The 17,728-nt window shown below is 55.7% G+C and overlaps 1 protein-coding gene across 5 annotated transcripts in view; it reads left to right on the forward strand.

Moving 5' to 3' along the window:
• Nucleotides 1-5,268: 5,268 nt before the first annotated feature.
• RAP1GAP2 (RAP1 GTPase activating protein 2) overlaps nt 5,269-17,728 on the forward strand; it is an 80,224-nt gene continuing 67,764 nt past the window's right edge. For 3 of the 5 annotated variants that reach the window (XM_055721418.1, XM_055721426.1, XM_055721446.1), the window contains exons 1-2: nt 5,270-5,386; nt 7,862-7,978. In XM_055721418.1, coding sequence (XP_055577393.1) covers nt 5,337-5,386; nt 7,862-7,978 — 167 coding nt within the window. In that variant the 5' untranslated portion in view covers nt 5,270-5,336. Of the gene's footprint in view, nt 5,387-7,861; nt 7,979-11,112; nt 11,263-17,728 lie in introns of those variants that run through there. The other 2 variants (XM_055721436.1, XM_055721518.1) reach the window with 2 other exon arrangements.

A 17,728-nucleotide genomic window follows, 5' to 3' on the forward strand; every position in this document is an offset into this window, starting at 1 on the left:
GATTGTGCTGCCATTCTCACACTAAAACTGCTGCTATTCTGTACGTACCAGCCTTCAGCGCACAAGCAGCACATGCATGTGTTGTAGGGCAGCCCACAGGGTATGGTTTGTGGCAGCATTTTCTCATCCCGTGTTCTTTCCTCCCTTTGGATGCTTCAGACCTCTGACTGTAGCCAGTGCTACACCAAGCAAATGAGGGTATGCCATGGGAAATAGCTCTGCCTTATGCTTGCAGGAGGGCAGGCACAGCCGAGCATCCTCCAGGTGTAATACGGTGGGTTTGTAACATCCTCCTGCTGTAATGGCTGAACATTAATCCTTACCTGATGTGAAGTGGTGTGGTACAGCCTGGCTTGGTGCTGGCCAGTAGCAGAGGAAGGCTGAGCTTGGAAAGGGGGCTTTTCTATGGAGCGTGGGTTTAATTCACACTTAAAGAGAAATCATTAAATCAGGAGAAAAGGTGACCAGGGAGGTCCAAAGGTCTGCACAAGCACACACAAGCCTCTGATTTGCAATGAATTATTCAGACATCTCTGCTTAAGGCCCCAGCCAGCACAAGTGAGAGCTTCAGTGCTTCTTAATGCTAATCCAGTTGTGCTGACTCCTGCCTGGACCTCCTCTCAGTTTGTGTCCTCTGAAAAATAGAGTTCTTCCTGCAAAGCCAAGTTGTTAAGAGGTGAAGAATTTCTGTGTGAGGGAGGAGAGCACAGAATTTCTTATTCAGAGAAGTGTTGTCTCATTAGGAGCTCCTCTCACCCATTTTAACCATCAGGCCAAGGCTTGCCAGGGTGTCGTTTGTCTCAGCGTGGTGTTTGGGGGCAGGGGCGGCTGTTTTTATGTCTCACTGTGTCTTCCCCTAACTTATGTGCTATCTTGAGTAGGAGTGAATTACAGATGGGGAGGTGGGGGGAAGAGGGAGGGGTGATTTCTGAGTGCATCCTGTTTCACCAGGTTTGTACAGTTTTCATTGATTTTCCACTGAATAAAAGACAAGCCTGCAAACAATCAAGGTCAGGCGTTTGGGGACAGAGAGCTGCCTCTGTAAATGAGGTCATTGCTCCAGGATATGGCTGTGCTGCGAGGGAAGGCAGTGGAGCACAGCTCATCCTCTGCACCCAGCATGGCATGGGATAGAGCTGGCTGCCTCTGCAGCATTGTCTGGCAGCCCAGATCCAGCCACGATGCACACACGCTATTGCTATTTCCCATCATTTCTCTTGCTTGTGCTTGCTATTCTACAGTGAACTGGTTTCACTGGAAGCTTTTTGCTCTGAGAGCGCTATGCTTAGCTTTTTTGACCAGGACATGACCTAGAAGTCCCTTAGCTAATCCCTCCAGCAACTGCTGCATCCTGCCCTGCAGTTACACTGCGACCCTTCCCCACTCCCAGCTCGCTCCAAGTGTCAGGAGCCACTTCTCGCACGGGCCTGGGGTTGTTTGTGATCCGCAAAATGAGCCCGAAGTGTCACGAACGCCATTTCAGCCTCAGGAGGGGCCGTGAAGTCGCCGCTGCCAGCCCAGCCCGTGGCCGTGGGGCCGAGCCAGCCTGCTCCTTGCCTGCTGTACGGGAGCGGGGGATACCCCACCGCAGCACCGCCCCACCGGCACCCCGCGGGCAGGAGGGCGAGGGGACCGCCGCGGCAGGGGGCCTCGGCCCCGGGTTTGACTGCAGAAATGTGGCCTTTCCCCCTGGGAGCCGCTGGGGGGGGGGGGGGGAGGGGCGAGGGGGAGCGGGAGGGCTGTGGGTCGGGGCTGCAAGGCAGCAGCAGCGCTGCCGTGCGGGACTGGGTGCTGCCCGCTGCCCGCAGCTCCGGGCCGACACCGGCCTCTAGCGGCGGCGGTGCGGGCGACGGTGCGGGCGGCGGTGCGGGGGTGCGGGCAGGGGCAGCTTGCAGAGCCTCCAGCGCCGGGCTCGGGCCGCCCGGGGCAGGGGTTGGCGGGCCCCAGGCAGGGCAGGTGCTTGCGGAGAGGGTGCTGCAGGAGGGGTGGGCGCAGCCCCTGGGGCCGGGTCTGCTGCTCGGGGTGAGCTGGCACCAGTGCCCGGGCAGCCAGGTCTGTATTGTATGTGGGTGTGTGTGGGGGTGTGTGTGTGTGTGTGTGTATGCACGTGCATATGTGGTGTGTGTCTGTGTGTGCATGTATGAATGTGTCTACATGTGTGTATGTGGGGGGGGTGTATGTGGGGAGGTGTGTATATGTGTGTATGTGTGTGTGCGTGGGTGGGCTGTGGCTGAGCACGGTCCTGGCAAGCTGCAGCGTTGGTGCAGGCAGGGCTCCCTGCAGCGGCTCAGCTGGGCACCCCAAGTCCTGCCAGCACGTCGGCCAGGCAGGAAGGCAGCTGTGGGGGGGCTGGGGGCTGTGAAGGTGCTGCCTGGCAGAGAGGGTGGCTGTGGAGGGAAGGCAGGGAAAGGGAAGTTGTGCTGCAAATCATGGCCTTGATCGGGGCCTGTCTGTGGCACAAAGGTCTGTTTTGATCCCATCTTAGCTGAGATATTTGTCTGGGTGGGTAGTGGTGGTGTAGGCATGTAAAGGTGGTATCCATCTCTGCTTCACTTGCAGTCAGTGGACAAAAACAGGCACCCTTTTTTTTTATTTTTTTTCTTCAAAGTAGCTTCAGCTATTTCAATAGCAGCAACTGTGGCTGCTCCTGGCCGTGCATCCCTCTTCCCTCTGGCTGCAGGAGCAACTGAAGACTGTGAGCCCCTGCCTGCAGGGCTGTCTGGTTAAATGCCTCATGTTAGGTGAGACCAGTTCACTTGGGAGGTGACTGAGAGCAGGACACAACAGCCACTTCCCAAAGGGAGCATGCGTCTTGGTGTGCAATGAAGCTAAACCTACACCCTGAGCCCTTCCAGGCTAACTATGTAGTGTGGTTTTAGAGCACAACTTTCCCCTCCACCCCCTGAGTTCACTATTAAGGGAATTCTTGCAATTAATTTAAAAATTAGCTTAACTTTGCTTCAAATATTATTTTTCAACCTAATTGAAATGTAGAGTGTGTGTGTCTCCTAATTGCTTTGAAGAACCTATTAAGAAGCTCCTTAAAGTGATGGAGGGCTAAAAGCTAGAGGGTTTTGATAAATTTAACATTAGCTTAACATTTCCACAGAGATTTGAAAATATCAGACTTATAAGGATATTTACTTGAGCTAAGTAATGCAATTTGTCCGAGGTCCCCTTGAAAGAGCTGTTGCTCTGCCCAGCCGCCTGCGGTGAGGTTGTGGTGCGCCCCGGAGATGCTGGGGGAAGGCAGTAGGGGAGTGTGACTCTGTGACACCCCGCTGAACGTGGCAAAGCGTTGGGAAATAACGGGCCAAATCTGTTAGCCTGGCTCTGGTGCGCTGGCCCCAGCGGGGTGCCCGGTTGGGATCAGCATGGCACTGGCAGTGACAAGGGGCACGTGAAAGATGCTGCATGCATTAGCTCATACATACTATGTGAACACTCAATTTTTTTAAATTTCTCAGTATTTCAGAACTTTTTTTTTTTAAATAAAAGTGGTTTTTATTTTTAGAACTTCCAGGTTTGCAAAAACTGGCATGCTGAAACAGGGACTGTCAGTTCCCAGGCTCCAGGGGCTTCAGTCTTTCCTGTGCCCATTCCTATGGCCCCTCTCTGGCCCTGCATTGCCCCTGGTCCCATCAAGGCTGCCCCACCTGTGGCCTCCCGCAGCAGGCGGAAGCACCAGAGAGAAGCGAGGGCTGGGATGGGATGAGGGTCTGGGTAAGGGCCAGCCATGGCTTTGCCCTGCCAGGGAGCAGCACGACTGGTGCTGGCAGCAGGGACCAGCTTGGTCGTTCCCATCAGTGCTGAGAGTCTCTGCATGTACCAGTGTGAAATCCAGCATGGCTATCATGCTCTGCATAGTGGACATCGGATTTTTAATCTGCCCTTGGCTCTGAATCTGATCACGAGTGATACTGATCCAGGCAGAGCTAGTGTCTGATGGCTGCGGGCAACTGATAACAGCCTTGCTGAGGAGTGAGCTTACTTGCTGCCTGGCTCATTGACATATGATGTATCTACAATTTCCTGGTCATAATTTCAGCCAAAGCATCCAGCTGAGGACCAAGCTACCAGCAGAGTGGGCTGCCAGCTGCCAAACCAAGGTATGGACACAGCCTCCCTGGGCAGGACATTGCCTTCCAGCCCGTAACTTGTAAGAGGTGACAGCTCCTCCAGAGGGGAGGTCACTGCCTGGAATTAGGAGGAGCCCCTGCTGAGTTTCCCTTATGTGACCATGGCAAGGCACAGCCCCTCCAGCCAACACAGCAAAGCACTCCCCTGCTTCCTAGCTGAGACGGAGGCATCAATGCCTTTCACATGTGTTTGGGCCCTACAAGAGTCGGACTCTAGAATTGCCAATAATAGGTATTTACTTGAGTAATTAGTGTCACTTGATTTGAATCAAGCTTGCTGAGTTGTGAAAATAAGTTCTCAAAGACCAGAAAAGCTAGGATTTAGGGCTGGAACATCACTTTTTAGAAACAGCTTTTAGTATGATTTGACTTTTCTTGAAATAACATCTAGGTACAATCCCAGTTTGTTTCCCGAGCGCTTGGGCCCCCGTAGATAACATACCCTGTGGCCCCCAGGGGCTTTGGCTGGGGGACCCTGGCTCAGGCAGGCAGCAGGTTTAGCTCTGAATCTGTGGGACGATGATTATCACTCAGCGTTCCTGGACCCCATGCAGGAGAATTCTGCTGGGTGGGTTGGTTGTTTTTGTGGGTAAGCAAGAACCAGCGGCAGAACCGGGGGTTTGGGGGTGAGCTCCTGGCCTGTGCTGGTGTGGCCATGCAGCTGTGCTGCAAGGGGGCTGGGGGGACTCAGGCTGGGCAGGGAGGCCTGGCTGGCCCCAGCCCGTTTCTGGGCTTGTTCCCACTGGTGACTGCCAGGGACTTGGCGATGCTTGGCTCGGACTCGCTCCCTGCGTTTGCGAGTCTGGGAAAGGCGCGTTCCCCTGGGGGTGCTGGTGGGATCCCTCCAATGGGTGGGAGACTCGGGGGATGGTTTGCCTGCAGCCCACCGCCCCCGCAGCGCTGCCGGGGACCCCCGGGGCTGCCCTGGGAGGCGGGGGGGGGGGAGCGGCCATTGCGTAACGCTTTACGTAACAGGGCACGGTGATGTGACCCCCCCCCGCACCTGCCCAGGTCCCCCCCCGGTCCCCCCCCCGGGCGCGGGAGGAGGCGGGAGCGCGCAGAAGCCGGCGCAGCCGCCCCAGCCCCGCGGGGACCGTGTCCGCGCTCCGGCGCTGCCCGCCCCGGCTCGGAGCGGAGCTGTGCGGGGCTCCCCCCGGCTCCCCCCCGCCCGGCCCGCCTGCGGCATCGCTGCCCGGCATGGCCTCGGGCAAGGCGGCGGGCGAGCGGCGCTGGGAGCTGGTGCGCTGGTGAGTGCGAGGCCGGGGGGTCCCGGAGGGCGCGGGGGGGCGCCGAGCTTACAGGGGGGTCTCGGCTCTGCGGTGGGGGTGCCCCCAGCCCGGGGGAGTCCCGGCTGCCGGACCAGGTGGGAAGAGGAGTCCCGGCGGGGTGGGCTCGGGGGGGACGCGCGGGACCTAGCCCCGGCCCTGGGCACTGCAAGGGTCGCAGCGTGGTCCCGGCTGCGGAGGGTCCCCGCGGGGCAGCTGCTCCAGCCGGGGGGTGCATCCCCGGACAGGGAGGGGGATGGGAGTTGGGAGTTGCTGCTGGGGGGATCGCTGGCGTTCGGGGCCAGTACCGGTAGCGGAGTGGGATCCCAACGAGAGTCTCCCTGGCGTGCCTGGGCGTTGGACCCGCCGCGGGGAAGCCTCTGGGACACGCCCGGGATGCTCTGGGGGCATCCCGGCTGTTGTGGGGGAAAAGGGTGCTGAGGCTGCTCCGGGCTCTGGCGTGTGGGGATCGCTTGTCTTGCTGGAGCCAGGGGGATCGCAGCAGCCGGGATGGGCTGACATTGGAAACAAGCTTTCTTTGTTGCTTTTTTTTTTTTTTTTCTTTTTTAATCGTGGAGTTTGTGACGTCCAAAGCTTGTGACTTTTGAGCAGGGCGCTGTAGCGATGCCAGGCTGTGGCTGGGGTGACTCTGGCTGCAGCGCGGTGCTGCTGATGTAAGAGCTGGGACTGGGCCCAGGGCTGGTCCCAGCACCGGCCGGCCGGGGAGCGCAGCCAGGCCCAGGCTGGGTGCCAGAGCTGCCAGGTGTGGGTGGGATCCCTGCAGACCAGGGTCAAAAGCCAGAGTGGAGATTGCCTGAGGATTTCTCTAAGTTTGTGAAGCTTGCTTTCCCCTCTGCCCTTTCTTTCTTTCTTTTGCCTTTCTTCAGCAGCCTAGAGCACTTTTTCTTTTGCACACTTAGACCCAAACTATTACAATGGTGACTTGGCTTGGCCATCCTGCCATCCCCATGGCCTCAGACCCCCACTTCTTTCCCAAAAGATGCTCTAGCTTGCCTGCCACTACTTTGTGCAGTGTTATCATATGCAAGAGCTGCAGGGGAGCACTGGGACTGCACCACGCTTGGTTGATTTCACTAAGAAAATAGGCAGGTCAGTCTGTACTGGGGACACCCAAGGAACCTTTTGGGTTTCCTTTTGCTGAGAGCGGGCAGTCCTGACTCCTGCACCATTGCTGACCCCAGCTCCGGCAGGAGCCCTGCAGCCCTGGGCTGCCTGAGCTCAGGCAGATGGTAGAGCCCAGTGGCAGCAAACAGCCTGAGATGTGGCCCTGCTCATCAGGTCTGTGGGGAACCCGTGGCACTGTGGTGTGTCCCCTTGGCCCCATCCGGGCAGCATGGCCGGACCCCTGTTGTTCATGGCAGGAATGTACAGCCTGGAGCATCTGCATGCAGATGAGAGGACCGTGAGCTCACCTCAGCCCTCCCTGGCATTCATGAACGCTTCAGCTGTGTGTGCGTGCATGTGTCTCCAACCAGTACTACAGGGGCTTTAAATAATTAATTGCTTGCTGATGAAATTTCGTGTTTGGAGGAGGGTGTGTGAAGTGTGGCTGGCTGTTGGGATGGAGGCAGGCAGTGGAATTTTGTTCTAAAAGATGGGAACAACTGCGGTTACTGACAGAACTTGCAGCTACTGTCCAGAGAATCCATACTTCTCCAACCAAAATAATAAACATCAGTTCATCACTTGGATATTATTTAATAAGCCTCAATATCTGGCCATTTGAAACAATGACATTTGAAATAATATTAGAAAGGCATTAGCCTGGTCTTGGAGCCAATGAGAATGCTGGGGACAGGTCTGGTGCTGGTGGGGGGATGGCTGGGTGGGAGCTGCTAGAGGCAAACTGCGCCCACCAGTGTGGTGATGCTGAGCCGCAGGGTGCTGTACCTGTGTCTCCCAGGGTTTTACACTGAAGCGTCCTGTGCTGCTTTGGGAATGTTTGCTCTTTGCTTTTCTGTGTGTGGCAGTTGTGACTGTGGCCTGGTGGTCCCGTGTCAGTGGGATGCTGTACTGGGGGCTGCAGCCAATAGCAGCTCCATGGGTGCTCGGTTGGAGGGCACAGAGTCCCCTGCAAGGCTCCATTCTGCAGCTGCCCACCGAGGAGCTGTGCTGGGCAGTTGGGGATGCTGCCCAGTGGCAGGGAGTGCAGGTGGCCAGAGGGTCACCATCCCCTCCCCTGGGAGCCACCCTCGAAGGGGTGCCCCCTCAGCCCCATGGGAGCATCCACTGATGGGCAGGGAAGGACAGGGACGGTGCAGGGATGCAGACAGACGGGGCTGTGATGTCATTTTGCTGTTTCCACTGAGGAACACATCGGTGGTGGTGCTGGACTCACAGCTCTGAGCTGTACTACTGAGCCCTCCGCATCCTGCAGCTCCCTCTTCACTATCCTGCGCTAATAAATATTTCAGTCTTTCTTGCTGTTATTTTTAGGTACGTGCGAGAAGGCCGGTTTCGGATCGAGGAGAGGACGCTGACAGCTTTCCAGTGGCTGTACTCCCCCCACCAGCACCGCATCGTCAGCCGGGCAGACCTGGACTCACCCAGCAGGTAAGGGGGGCTGGTGGGCTCAGGGATGGGGACTGTGGGGAGCACCAGCATGTCCCCTGCCAGTCCCATTGGCAGACCGCTCTGTCACAAGCCCTTGTGGTTTTGACGTGGGTCTTCTGATCCTCAGTCTGTCTTTGGAGCCCTGTGAATACCTGAATGTCTTGGGTTTTGCTTTAAAATAATGGTCCAGATGCAGCGGTTTCAGCCAGGAGCTGCAAACATCATGTAAACACCTCTCCAGTTTAAAGCAGCGGAAAGGACAAATTACTGTCCACCTGCCCAAACTTTTCTTTTTAACGCCCCCCCCCCCCCCCCCCCCCCGTGCTTTTGGTTAAGCATACAACCTTTTGAGGACCTGCTTTATGCATGCAGCACACTTGAGATTTACTTAAAAACCAGATTAGGAGCCAGGGCCCGCCTATCTCCAAGCCTAAAGTGATCTCTGGAAAATATTTGTTCTGATACCTCGATTTCATTCTGTGCTTAAACTCTCTCCTTCACAGCTCGTTGAGAACATGTCTTGGAGCCATGTCCTGGGCATGTACCCTGGCTTTCTGGGCTGATGCATATGCATTGCTGTCGGTTTGAATCCCAGGGTTTGATGATAAAATGCCATTAACATAAAAGCCTTGTGGGCCTCAAGATACATATAGCGCAGTGTCTGTTTTTCTGCTTGTTAAGAGCACTGAAACAGCTGAGTCCCTGGGTGGCTGCGCAGCTAGAAGCTTTTCCCTCTTTCTTTCAGCAGCAGTTTTACTTCAAGAGACCTTAAAGCCTTGAAGTATTTATCTCCCCAGAACTGCATGTACCAGGGTAACAGTGGGAGGGTGGCTGGGGAGAGAGAGGGTGCCCATCAGGGGTACCCAGGATAGGGAAGGGCTGCGAGTGCTCTCGGAGGGTCCCTGCAGAGTGAGGTGTCTCCAAGGGGGACAGTGCCTGCTCGTGGGGAGCAGGAGGGGAGGTGACATCTGTGTCTAGAAAAAACTTCTAGGAGCAGCAGGGAGGTGCCCCACTTCCCTCGCAAGAGCTGTGGCATACATGCATGCTGCTGCCAGCCGCTTCCCAAGACAGCGATTCCTTCACCTGCTGCCAGAGAGGCTTCCCAGAAACTGAAATTACCATGCTGGTTATTGATTTGAACTAATTTTTGCAAATTACTATCAAAGGCTGTATAAATCTCACCTCTGGTGCATGTATATCATGTGGCATGTGGAACTTAAATGTGTGTAACGTCATTTATAATTAATCTAAAGTACTCTTGGGGTTAATTCTGCTGGATTGATTTGATTTTCCAGCGAGCTCAGAAGTCTGGTAGAGTCTGTGGGATGTCAGTGGCCAGTTATGAATGGTGCCTGCCTCCCTTTTACAGGGGTAGCATCTTTACCCAGTCGCCCAGGGCAGCTCAAGTGCAAACTCCAGCTCAGTCAGTCCCGAGTTTGCCTGACTGACTCCCCAAGCAGAGAGGGGAGCAGCCCTCCTGGGCAGCACCTGCGGCTGGGGAGCAGAGCTGCTGGCCCCGCTTGAGGCACGAACCTGCTGCAGGCTGTGCTGTGCTGTTTGCTTCAGTAGCCACTCTGTGGGACGGAAGCGAGGAGGAAGCCGTGTTGGGGTTGTGTTCCTATCTAAAGCCCATTGTTTGTTACTGGGAGCAGTAGGGCATCCTGCAGTCCCCTGGCCTGGCATAAGGGACAGGGTACAGTGAGCAGGCAGCTGTGCCCCCTCCCAGTGCTGACGCTCATCGCAGCTGTGGCATGCTGCTGCAGGGGCTTCGTCTAGGGAACATTTTAGTGCCTCGGGTGGCATGCCGGCACTGGGATACTGTGTGGCATTTCAGGCTGTCACATTATTTATGTGTCACATTAGTTGGATCACTGTCTCTATTTTTGCACTTGCTGCTTTTTCTTTGTATAATGGTAGTGACACAGCTGAGCAAAAGGATGGCTGATCTGCTGGAGGGGTTGATGTAACAGGTGTATTTTATTGTTCTTTCTATTTGTACATGTTGATGTACTCATTGGTCCCACCTGAGCAGCACTTCATAGAAGGGCAAGAGCATGGACCCCATTTCCTACGGCTTTTCAGACAGCCAGGTTGGTTTTGCCCTGGTCCCACACGCGCAGCCTTGTGTTTGGAAGCAGCAGGCGCAATGCTGCCGGCAGAGCTGCTTTGGCTGGGATGGGCCTCTCCTTTGGCACGGGAGGGCTACTGACAGCTGGGCCCAGCTGCCCAGGAGCTGCAGGATATCTGTGGCTATTTGGTTCGCAACACAGCAAACCTGAGTGCAAGGAGCGCAATGGTTTTAAAGAGTATCCTGGCCAAGGCATGCCTGCTGCTGGTGTGCTCCGGCAGGGACCAGGCAGTGCCGAGGCAGCTGGCCGGGGTGCAGTGGGTTGCCCAGTTTAGTCCTGAGTGCCTTTGGGAGCTGAAATCACCTGCTCAGATGTTGAGTGCTGTAAAACAGGTTTCAGGGCTGCCAGAAAAGGGAATTGCATTGGTTTCAACAAATCACTTTTGGAACTAGTGGGAATGAGGCAGCACAGCTGTGGCAACTGGCTGAGCCCTGCGGTGCAGGCTCACCCTTGGGGCTGTGCCGGGTAGCAGTGGTGTGGGGCTGGGGTGGGTGACCCATGAGCTAGAAAAGATGGGCCCATCGGTGGGGATGGAAGTGTTGCCTTCCCTTTTGACAAGTCCAGACTTTGGCCCTGGAAGCTCTTCCTTTGTCTGGTCCAGCCAGTCCCTAATTGCGCCGTACCAACTGAAGGGGCTCACGTTTAAGACTGAAGTCTGCTTCCACAGCTGAACCCAGAGGGGGTTGCTCCCTTTTCTAGGTATTTTTTCATAAAACGGCCCTTTCACCCTAAAAGCCCCGGGCAGGTTCAGCGGGCAAGGTCCCCAGCTTCTGCTGGTGGGCATCACTCCAGCGATGCTGCCGAAGCCCCCCGATGAAAACTCCTTGCCCAGGAGCCCATGGCATCTCCAGCCTCGGGTTCCTTCCCCCCTCCCAGGGACACGGTTCCCAGCTGGCTGATGCCCTTCACCTGAGCAGCGCTGACTCCCCGCTGGGGCGGGCAGGGCTGCGGAGCAGCAGGGCGCCCCCCGCCCTGGGCTGTGCGGGGGCGCGGGGGCGCAGCGCCAGGCGCAGGCTCCTCGGTACGCGGGGATGCGATCGCTGCGGCTGCGGGGCTGGCAGCCCGCTCCGCACCCCCCCGCGCCGCTCCGCACCTCCCTGCGCCGGGGCTTGCAGCCGCTGCCGGCTTCGCACAGAGAGCGGCGAGGAAATCAAGGTAAGATGCTTCCGAGCCTTACTAAATCCGAACTGCACTCGCAATATATAGCGGTATTTAAATAGCGTGTGGGAACTGGAATATAAATATCCAGGGTAAGCCTTTAACGGGGAAGATTTGCATCCCCATTTGTCCTTGTTTTTTTACCCTGGATGGGCTTGCCCGAATGCAAATGCGAGGCAGAGCCCGGAGCTCTATTGTTGAGACATGTTACAATTCTCAGCTTCACTGTTTGCGTTGAAATATGCGGTGACTACTTCAGGCATGCGGGCGTCGTGTGCCGGGGCTCAGGGACAAGGAGCGGGGGACCCGTGTGCCCAGTGTGGCGATTGCCAGCACTTGTGTTAAATACTGGAAATTTAAGGAGGCAACTTCCAAAGATCTTTCCAGTGCTCTGTTCCCGTGTCTGTGGGGGGTTTGTGGGGTAGTGCTTGCTCTGAGCAGCTCCCAGCAGGAGAGCTGTGAGGGGTTAGGGTCCTGCCTTTGCAGGGCGCCTCCTCAGCTGAGGGGCCCCTGGTTTTTTTGCGTTTGACAGAAACAGGGCACAGAGATTGTTCTGAGCCTCTCTATTCACCCAGCACCCTGTTTGCTGGGGTGACTCTCCTCCCCTCTGTCTCTGAGCAAGATCATAGCTTATCTCTGCCAGAGAAGCAGTGTAATGTCTGCTCACAAGGCAGAGTATTTCTTCTTATCCTGCTCATCTCTGCAGGCGAAGCACCCGCGTAACCCGGTGTGTGAGCTCCGCAGAGCTGATAAGGGCTGCGTGAGCATGTCGCCTGCATCCCTGGTGGATACAGGACATGAGATGGATCCTGCCAGGTGCTGCCTTATTTCTTCATCTTCTGCACACTCCAGGATTCACTGTTTTATTTAAGACCGCTTGTTGTTTTAGTAGCAGAAGGGACATAATATCTGTCCACACGGCACAATTTATTGAGGGTTGGAAACACGCCAAGGAGTCTAAATTCAGATTCGACAAGAAGCGTGATTCCAGCCAGCAGGCTCGCTCTCTGCATACGCCAGGTTTAGCAGATATTTCATTCTCCCTCTGCTGCTGATTCCTCCCAAAGGGCAGCTCACTATAACCATAGCAGCAAAACAGCCTTTTTTTCTTTGTTTATGTTTGTTTTATCATCCTTCCTTCCTCTTTGTCCCTAAGCGTATCCATATGGTGGTGGGGTCTTGGGGGCTACTCAGGGAGTCCCTCTGCTGCTGTTGGCCATTGCCTGTTGTGTATGTGAAGTCAGATGCTCTGGCTGTCATTAGCAGCTGCTGTGGAAACAGGAACAGGACTTCAGCAGCAACAGTAGAAGAGACATTTTTTTCAGGAGCTAAAAACAGCTCATTCTCTCCAGACCTCTTTCCAGTTTTGTGGGGGTAGATGAATCCCTGCTTAGAGTTAACAACTGCATCCAAGTTGGGTGTCAAACCAGAAAGAGCTGTTTCTTGACTCTAGCCCAGCTCTTGCAAAACCCACCCAAAATGGTGGAAAACCACAGGTGATACTGGCAAGAGGTAGCAAGGTTTTGAAAATCTTGAGTTCAAATCCCGTGTGTCTTGTTTGCAGTATTCAGATGGAACCATGTACAAGTTTGGCCTTGAATCTGAGCCCTGACTGCTGCCTAAACCTAACCTTGTGCCAGCGCATCTTGGCTTCAGGCAGTCGCTGCTCAGCTATATGCTGTCGGAGGGCTGGGGAGCCGGGTGGCGTGTGGGCTCTGAGGAGAAGCCCCCTTGAGAGGAGGGTGTGTGGGCTTGGTGAACGGGCGTGTGCCCAGCTCCCAGCTGCTGCAGGCACCATCTTGTGTCATGTCTTCATAAACGTGCCGAGTGCCACTTAGGGTTTTTCTTCCTTTACTTCTGTTATTAGAAAACTGTTACAGAGACTGTTTGTGTTAAAGATTAGAAACCTCATAATTTCCAGCCAAAGCATGTTCAGGTCTATCTCATATCCATGCTTTCCTCCCACCCCCATGTTTTGCCAGCCCTGGCTTTTAGTTTAAGCTGTTCTTTTTCTGTCTTGCCATAGGCTGCAGTCCCATGCCTCCTGTGCTTGTTGTGTGAATTGGGCTAAATGCTCTCTGGTTCCTCTGGTCCAGCTGCCTGCCAGCAGGAGTGGGGTTTTGTTGTTTTTTGCCCTGATGCATGCCTCCTCCAGCAGCCCCTGCAGTGCCTGGGCAGACAGGTGACAAGCTTCTGTGAGCAGCAGTAGCAGGGGACGATGGTGTGGGATGCACAGTGGATATGCAGGTAGCCATGGTGACAGTGCCCAGGGACCTGGCACTGGGCATGGCCAGCTGCCTGCCTGCCTGTTTGCCTGCCTGCCTGCAGCAGGGCTTCCCCTGGGCATGGAGGAGACACGCTGGGGACAGTGATGCCTCCCCACCTGCGGCTTGGCTGCCTCTGGAGCACCCTGAGCAAGGCATGATGCGTGTGCATTGTATGGGTGCACAGAGAAACCTTCCTGCTGGCTCCTCGCGGGAGGCACACTGTGTGTGGACACAGGCGTCTGCTGCTCTTCTGAAGCATCCTCTTTTGAGCTCAACCTGCATGGGAAGGGGCATGGCTGGAAGAGGTGGGGAAAATGGACACGTGGGAAATCTGTGTGCTTGAACAGGCTCTTCCTAAAGAGAGGAATTTCATCCCCTCAGTAGCAAGACAGCTCTAAAATGGGGTGGACCTGAGAAAACAAGCAACTCCTTACATTAAGTTCATAAATGGGCTGAGAAGAACGCAATGAACCTGGAAGTCTGTGTGATGACTTTCAGTGCATAGTGCTGTGATCAGACCAGGTCTGTGTCCCTCTGCAGCAAACAGCTGGGTTGTGCGATGCTGGGAAAAAAAAACCAGTTGCTAATGTGTGTCAGGCTGGGTACCCAGAGAGCATGTGCGTGTCCAAAATGTGAATGCTGGTGACGTTCTTGGTGCCGCAGGGTGCTCAGCCAACCCAGTTACTGCAGGAGGCCTGAAGGCAGCAGCTGGGGACCTGGAGGATTGTGCCCAACTCCCCTGGTGCTGGGTGAGCTTTGGAGAGATGGGAGTCACTGGCTCCATGCGGTAGAGACCGGGGTTTGCTCCTGAACATATAGCCTGGACCTGGCTTTCCTTGCCTCCCCTCTGTGCTGCCTGGAAGTGACAAGATCAATATGGTAAAGAAAAGACAAATTAGTGCTGATGGACTGCAGCCCCAGAAACAGTTAAACACATTGATTTCTGCTGACGTTATTGTCCTGAGCCAACCCAGGCTTTGCAGAGTTTGGCCTTGTCTTCCTCCACAGTGATCCTGCAGAAGCATCCCCATCCCTGCCAGGATAAGTGCAGCCCTTGCTGGCTCATCCCAGAGTCCTGCTGCTGATGTTTGCTGGGATGTGTGTGACAGGGGGCTCAGAGATGGCCCTTTCTGTGCTCCCAGAGGTGGCTGAGTCAGAGTTTGCCTGTTCCTGCTCGTCATTTTGTTGCTTCACGTAAGGAACGGATCCGGACTCCCTGGTGCCTGGCTGCAGGCACTGTGTGGTGTAGCAATCACTTCACTGTGAGCAGCGGTGCTACCCAGTTCCTGCTGCCCGAAGGCATATGGGTACCTCTGTCTGCGTGGCGTGGGGATGTCTCAAGAGATGCACGGGAAGGAGTGGCTGAGGGATTTACCCTCCAGGACCCCCCTGTGCTGGGCTCGGTCAGTTGCTGCAGCCAGCAGGTTCTTCCACCTCTCTTGGTGACTCCAAAGTGGATCTGGTGCAGCCTGGGGCCATCCATGCCTGCCCCAGGGCCTCGGTGGGATGAGAGGCTTCGGTGCTGGCTGTGCTGTTGCCAGTGCCTTCAGCTCATGCCATCTTCTCCCTTTCATGGTGTGCAAAGAGCCAGCTGGGGAACATGAGAGCTACTGGCAGGAACGGAGAGGAGCTGGGGTGCTCTGGGCTGGATATGGCCCCATGCGGCTGAGTCATCCAACCTTTCAGTCTCTCTGATGTCCATCCCCAATGCAGCTCAGGGCAGAAGCGCAAGAGCTCATTAGAAACCTGAAGGCTGCAGCTATGCTGGGCTGCTCTGCTTGAGCTGTGGGGGGCACAGACATCTGGCCAGTGCTTCTAGGGGTTCAGCCAGCCCCTGTTGCTTTCCCAGGGTAACCTCCACTGTGCTGCAGTCCCCAAGGTGTAGCCAGGTGGTCCCTGGGCCACTGGGGATGCTCATGGTGCAGTCCGGGGCTGTAGGGGCTGAGTGTGCGCACCCCTCTGTCACTGCTGCTGGAGAAGTGACTTGTCGCAGGTTGAGTGGTGGCTTCTCCCAGGGTCTGTGCTATTTAGCTCTTTTCATAGAACTCAGTGGGAGGGATCAGATCGCTTTGGATGTAGGGATGAGGCCTTGAGCCATTAGTGCTGTCAAATGGCCTTGAGAACGTGCAAGAGGAGCTGGAGTGAGGTCTGCAGCGTGCACTCTGCGTAACCTTGGTCTCTGGAAGGAAGAGACTCTGGCTTTATCCAGCACTGAATCTGTCCCTGACATGTAAACATGGGTGGAAAACAGGCTTCCTGGATCTCTGATCCCAGTATTCACCCTCACAGTTGCCACATCTCTGATGTCCCTGGGTGGGCTCTGCAGACCCTGGCAGGGGCAGGAGTCTGCCCGCTGCCCCTCACCTGCCCCTCACCTCCACCTCACTCTCCATCAGTCACAGTTGCTGCTGAGCCGAGCATGTGGGACTGGGTAAGTGCAGCAATGGGGCTTTCCACGTGCTGGGCTCTGTGGCATCTAACCCAGCCCCCCAACAGCATCCCCAGAGCAGGCCTGGCAGCCCAGCACATGGCTGGCACCCGTGGGTGCCTGTGCAACCCTCGTGCCTGCAGGAACCAGTGCTGTTAGCCACCCGGTTGCTGCAGCTGATGACCCCTTCCCAGGGATGAGGTGGATGTGCACTTGCACTGGGGGCTGGCAGGGCTGCAGCACATCACCTCTCCCATGCTGCAGGTGCGTGGATCAGCGAGCCTTGTCACCAGCCCGGTAAAACCACAGTGCCCAGGACAGAGGCACAGTCTGCGCTTCTCCCCAGGCATGTTCAGTGCACTTTTTCTCCCTGTTTTCTGTTCCTCAGGTTAGGAGCACTTGGAGCAGGGCTGCCTTTCTAAGGAGGCTGCTAGTAATTTCTATGCTGAACTTTCATTTTCTGGGAATTGGCTCTTCATTTCTGGGGGGATGTGTTTGCACTTCTTGCTTTATTCCACACACCGATCCTCCCAGTTAAACCTCAGATGTATTGAGCCCTCCCTAATAAGTTTAACAAGCAGGCTGTCGATAAGCAGGCTGCGCCTCAGCTCCCCAGGCTGCTGGCTGTCCCTGCAGAGCAAAGCAGCACTTCTGGCTGTTGGAAGGAGGCGATCAGAGATTCCCCTGCAATGAGCAGCGCTGAGACTGACAGAAGTATGCTACTGTCCCTGGAAGGTCTCCTCGGCTTTACTGGTCTTTGGCTGAAGCTCACCTTCTGGGTGACAAAATAGTGTTCCCCTTACCCAGTGCAGCTGCTGAGGAAGCCTCGTGGCAGCGAGTTAGTGCTGCAGACCTGTTAGCTATTGAGCAGTAAACGGCCACCTCTGAGAGCAGGCTGGGTCTTGTGGGAAGCTGCTGCTTAAGGCATGAAGTTGCACACTTCATTTCACTTCAGTAGCACCATAAAGGGGAGAAAATATTGTTAAAAATATTCCACACACTGAGTCAGAATTAATTCGGACACTGTTTTCCTTTCCTTTGTATGTTGAGGCTGATGATATGCACAGCATGTTCTTCCTGCCAGGACACAATCTGATATTTCTGGGTGCCCACGACCTTCCTTAGAATCATAATGGAAAGATGAAAACCCTCAGCGTGCTGCATGCAATATTAAAGCACTAACGATGCAATCAGTCTCTCTTAGCCCCAGTGACAAAGGGAAGAATTACGCTGCCCTTCCTGGGCGCAATTCTGTTCTGTGGTGTGGGCTTTAGCTGCTGAGGAGGTGGCTGGGTACCCATGCCAGCCCCTCCTCTGCCCGTGCCTGCTGCTTATGCCTTCACAGGGGCAGTGCCCCCCCGCCCCCCATGCCCAGGGCGCAGGCTTTCCATGTCTGCCCAAGCCGCCGGGCTCTGGAGCAGCAGGTACCACCTGCGCTGGCTCCACCATGGAGTCTTGCTGCGAGGAGCTGGGGGCTGGTGGCCTGGCTAACCCATCCTGCAGCTGGCATGTCTGTGGGCAGCTGGGCTGGCCAATTCAGCCACCTTGGAGGAAGGTGCCTTCAGACCCTCCTTTCCTCTGTGCCAGCGGTTCATGCATTTGCCGGTGCTGTGCTGTGCGGACTTCTGAACACCCTGGTTTCAGTGGTCTCACAGCAGCCACAGATGCAGTGTTGGGGCAGTTGGAGCCCCGCGGTCCCCCGTTCCATGATGGATGAGTCGAGCCAGGGCTGTGCAGAATTAGCTTGTGTTTCCTTTTGTAAACAGAA

Source organism: Falco cherrug, chromosome 1 (assembly GCF_023634085.1).
Source record: "Falco cherrug isolate bFalChe1 chromosome 1, bFalChe1.pri, whole genome shotgun sequence".
Classification (NCBI taxonomy): Eukaryota; Metazoa; Chordata; class Aves; order Falconiformes; family Falconidae; genus Falco; species Falco cherrug.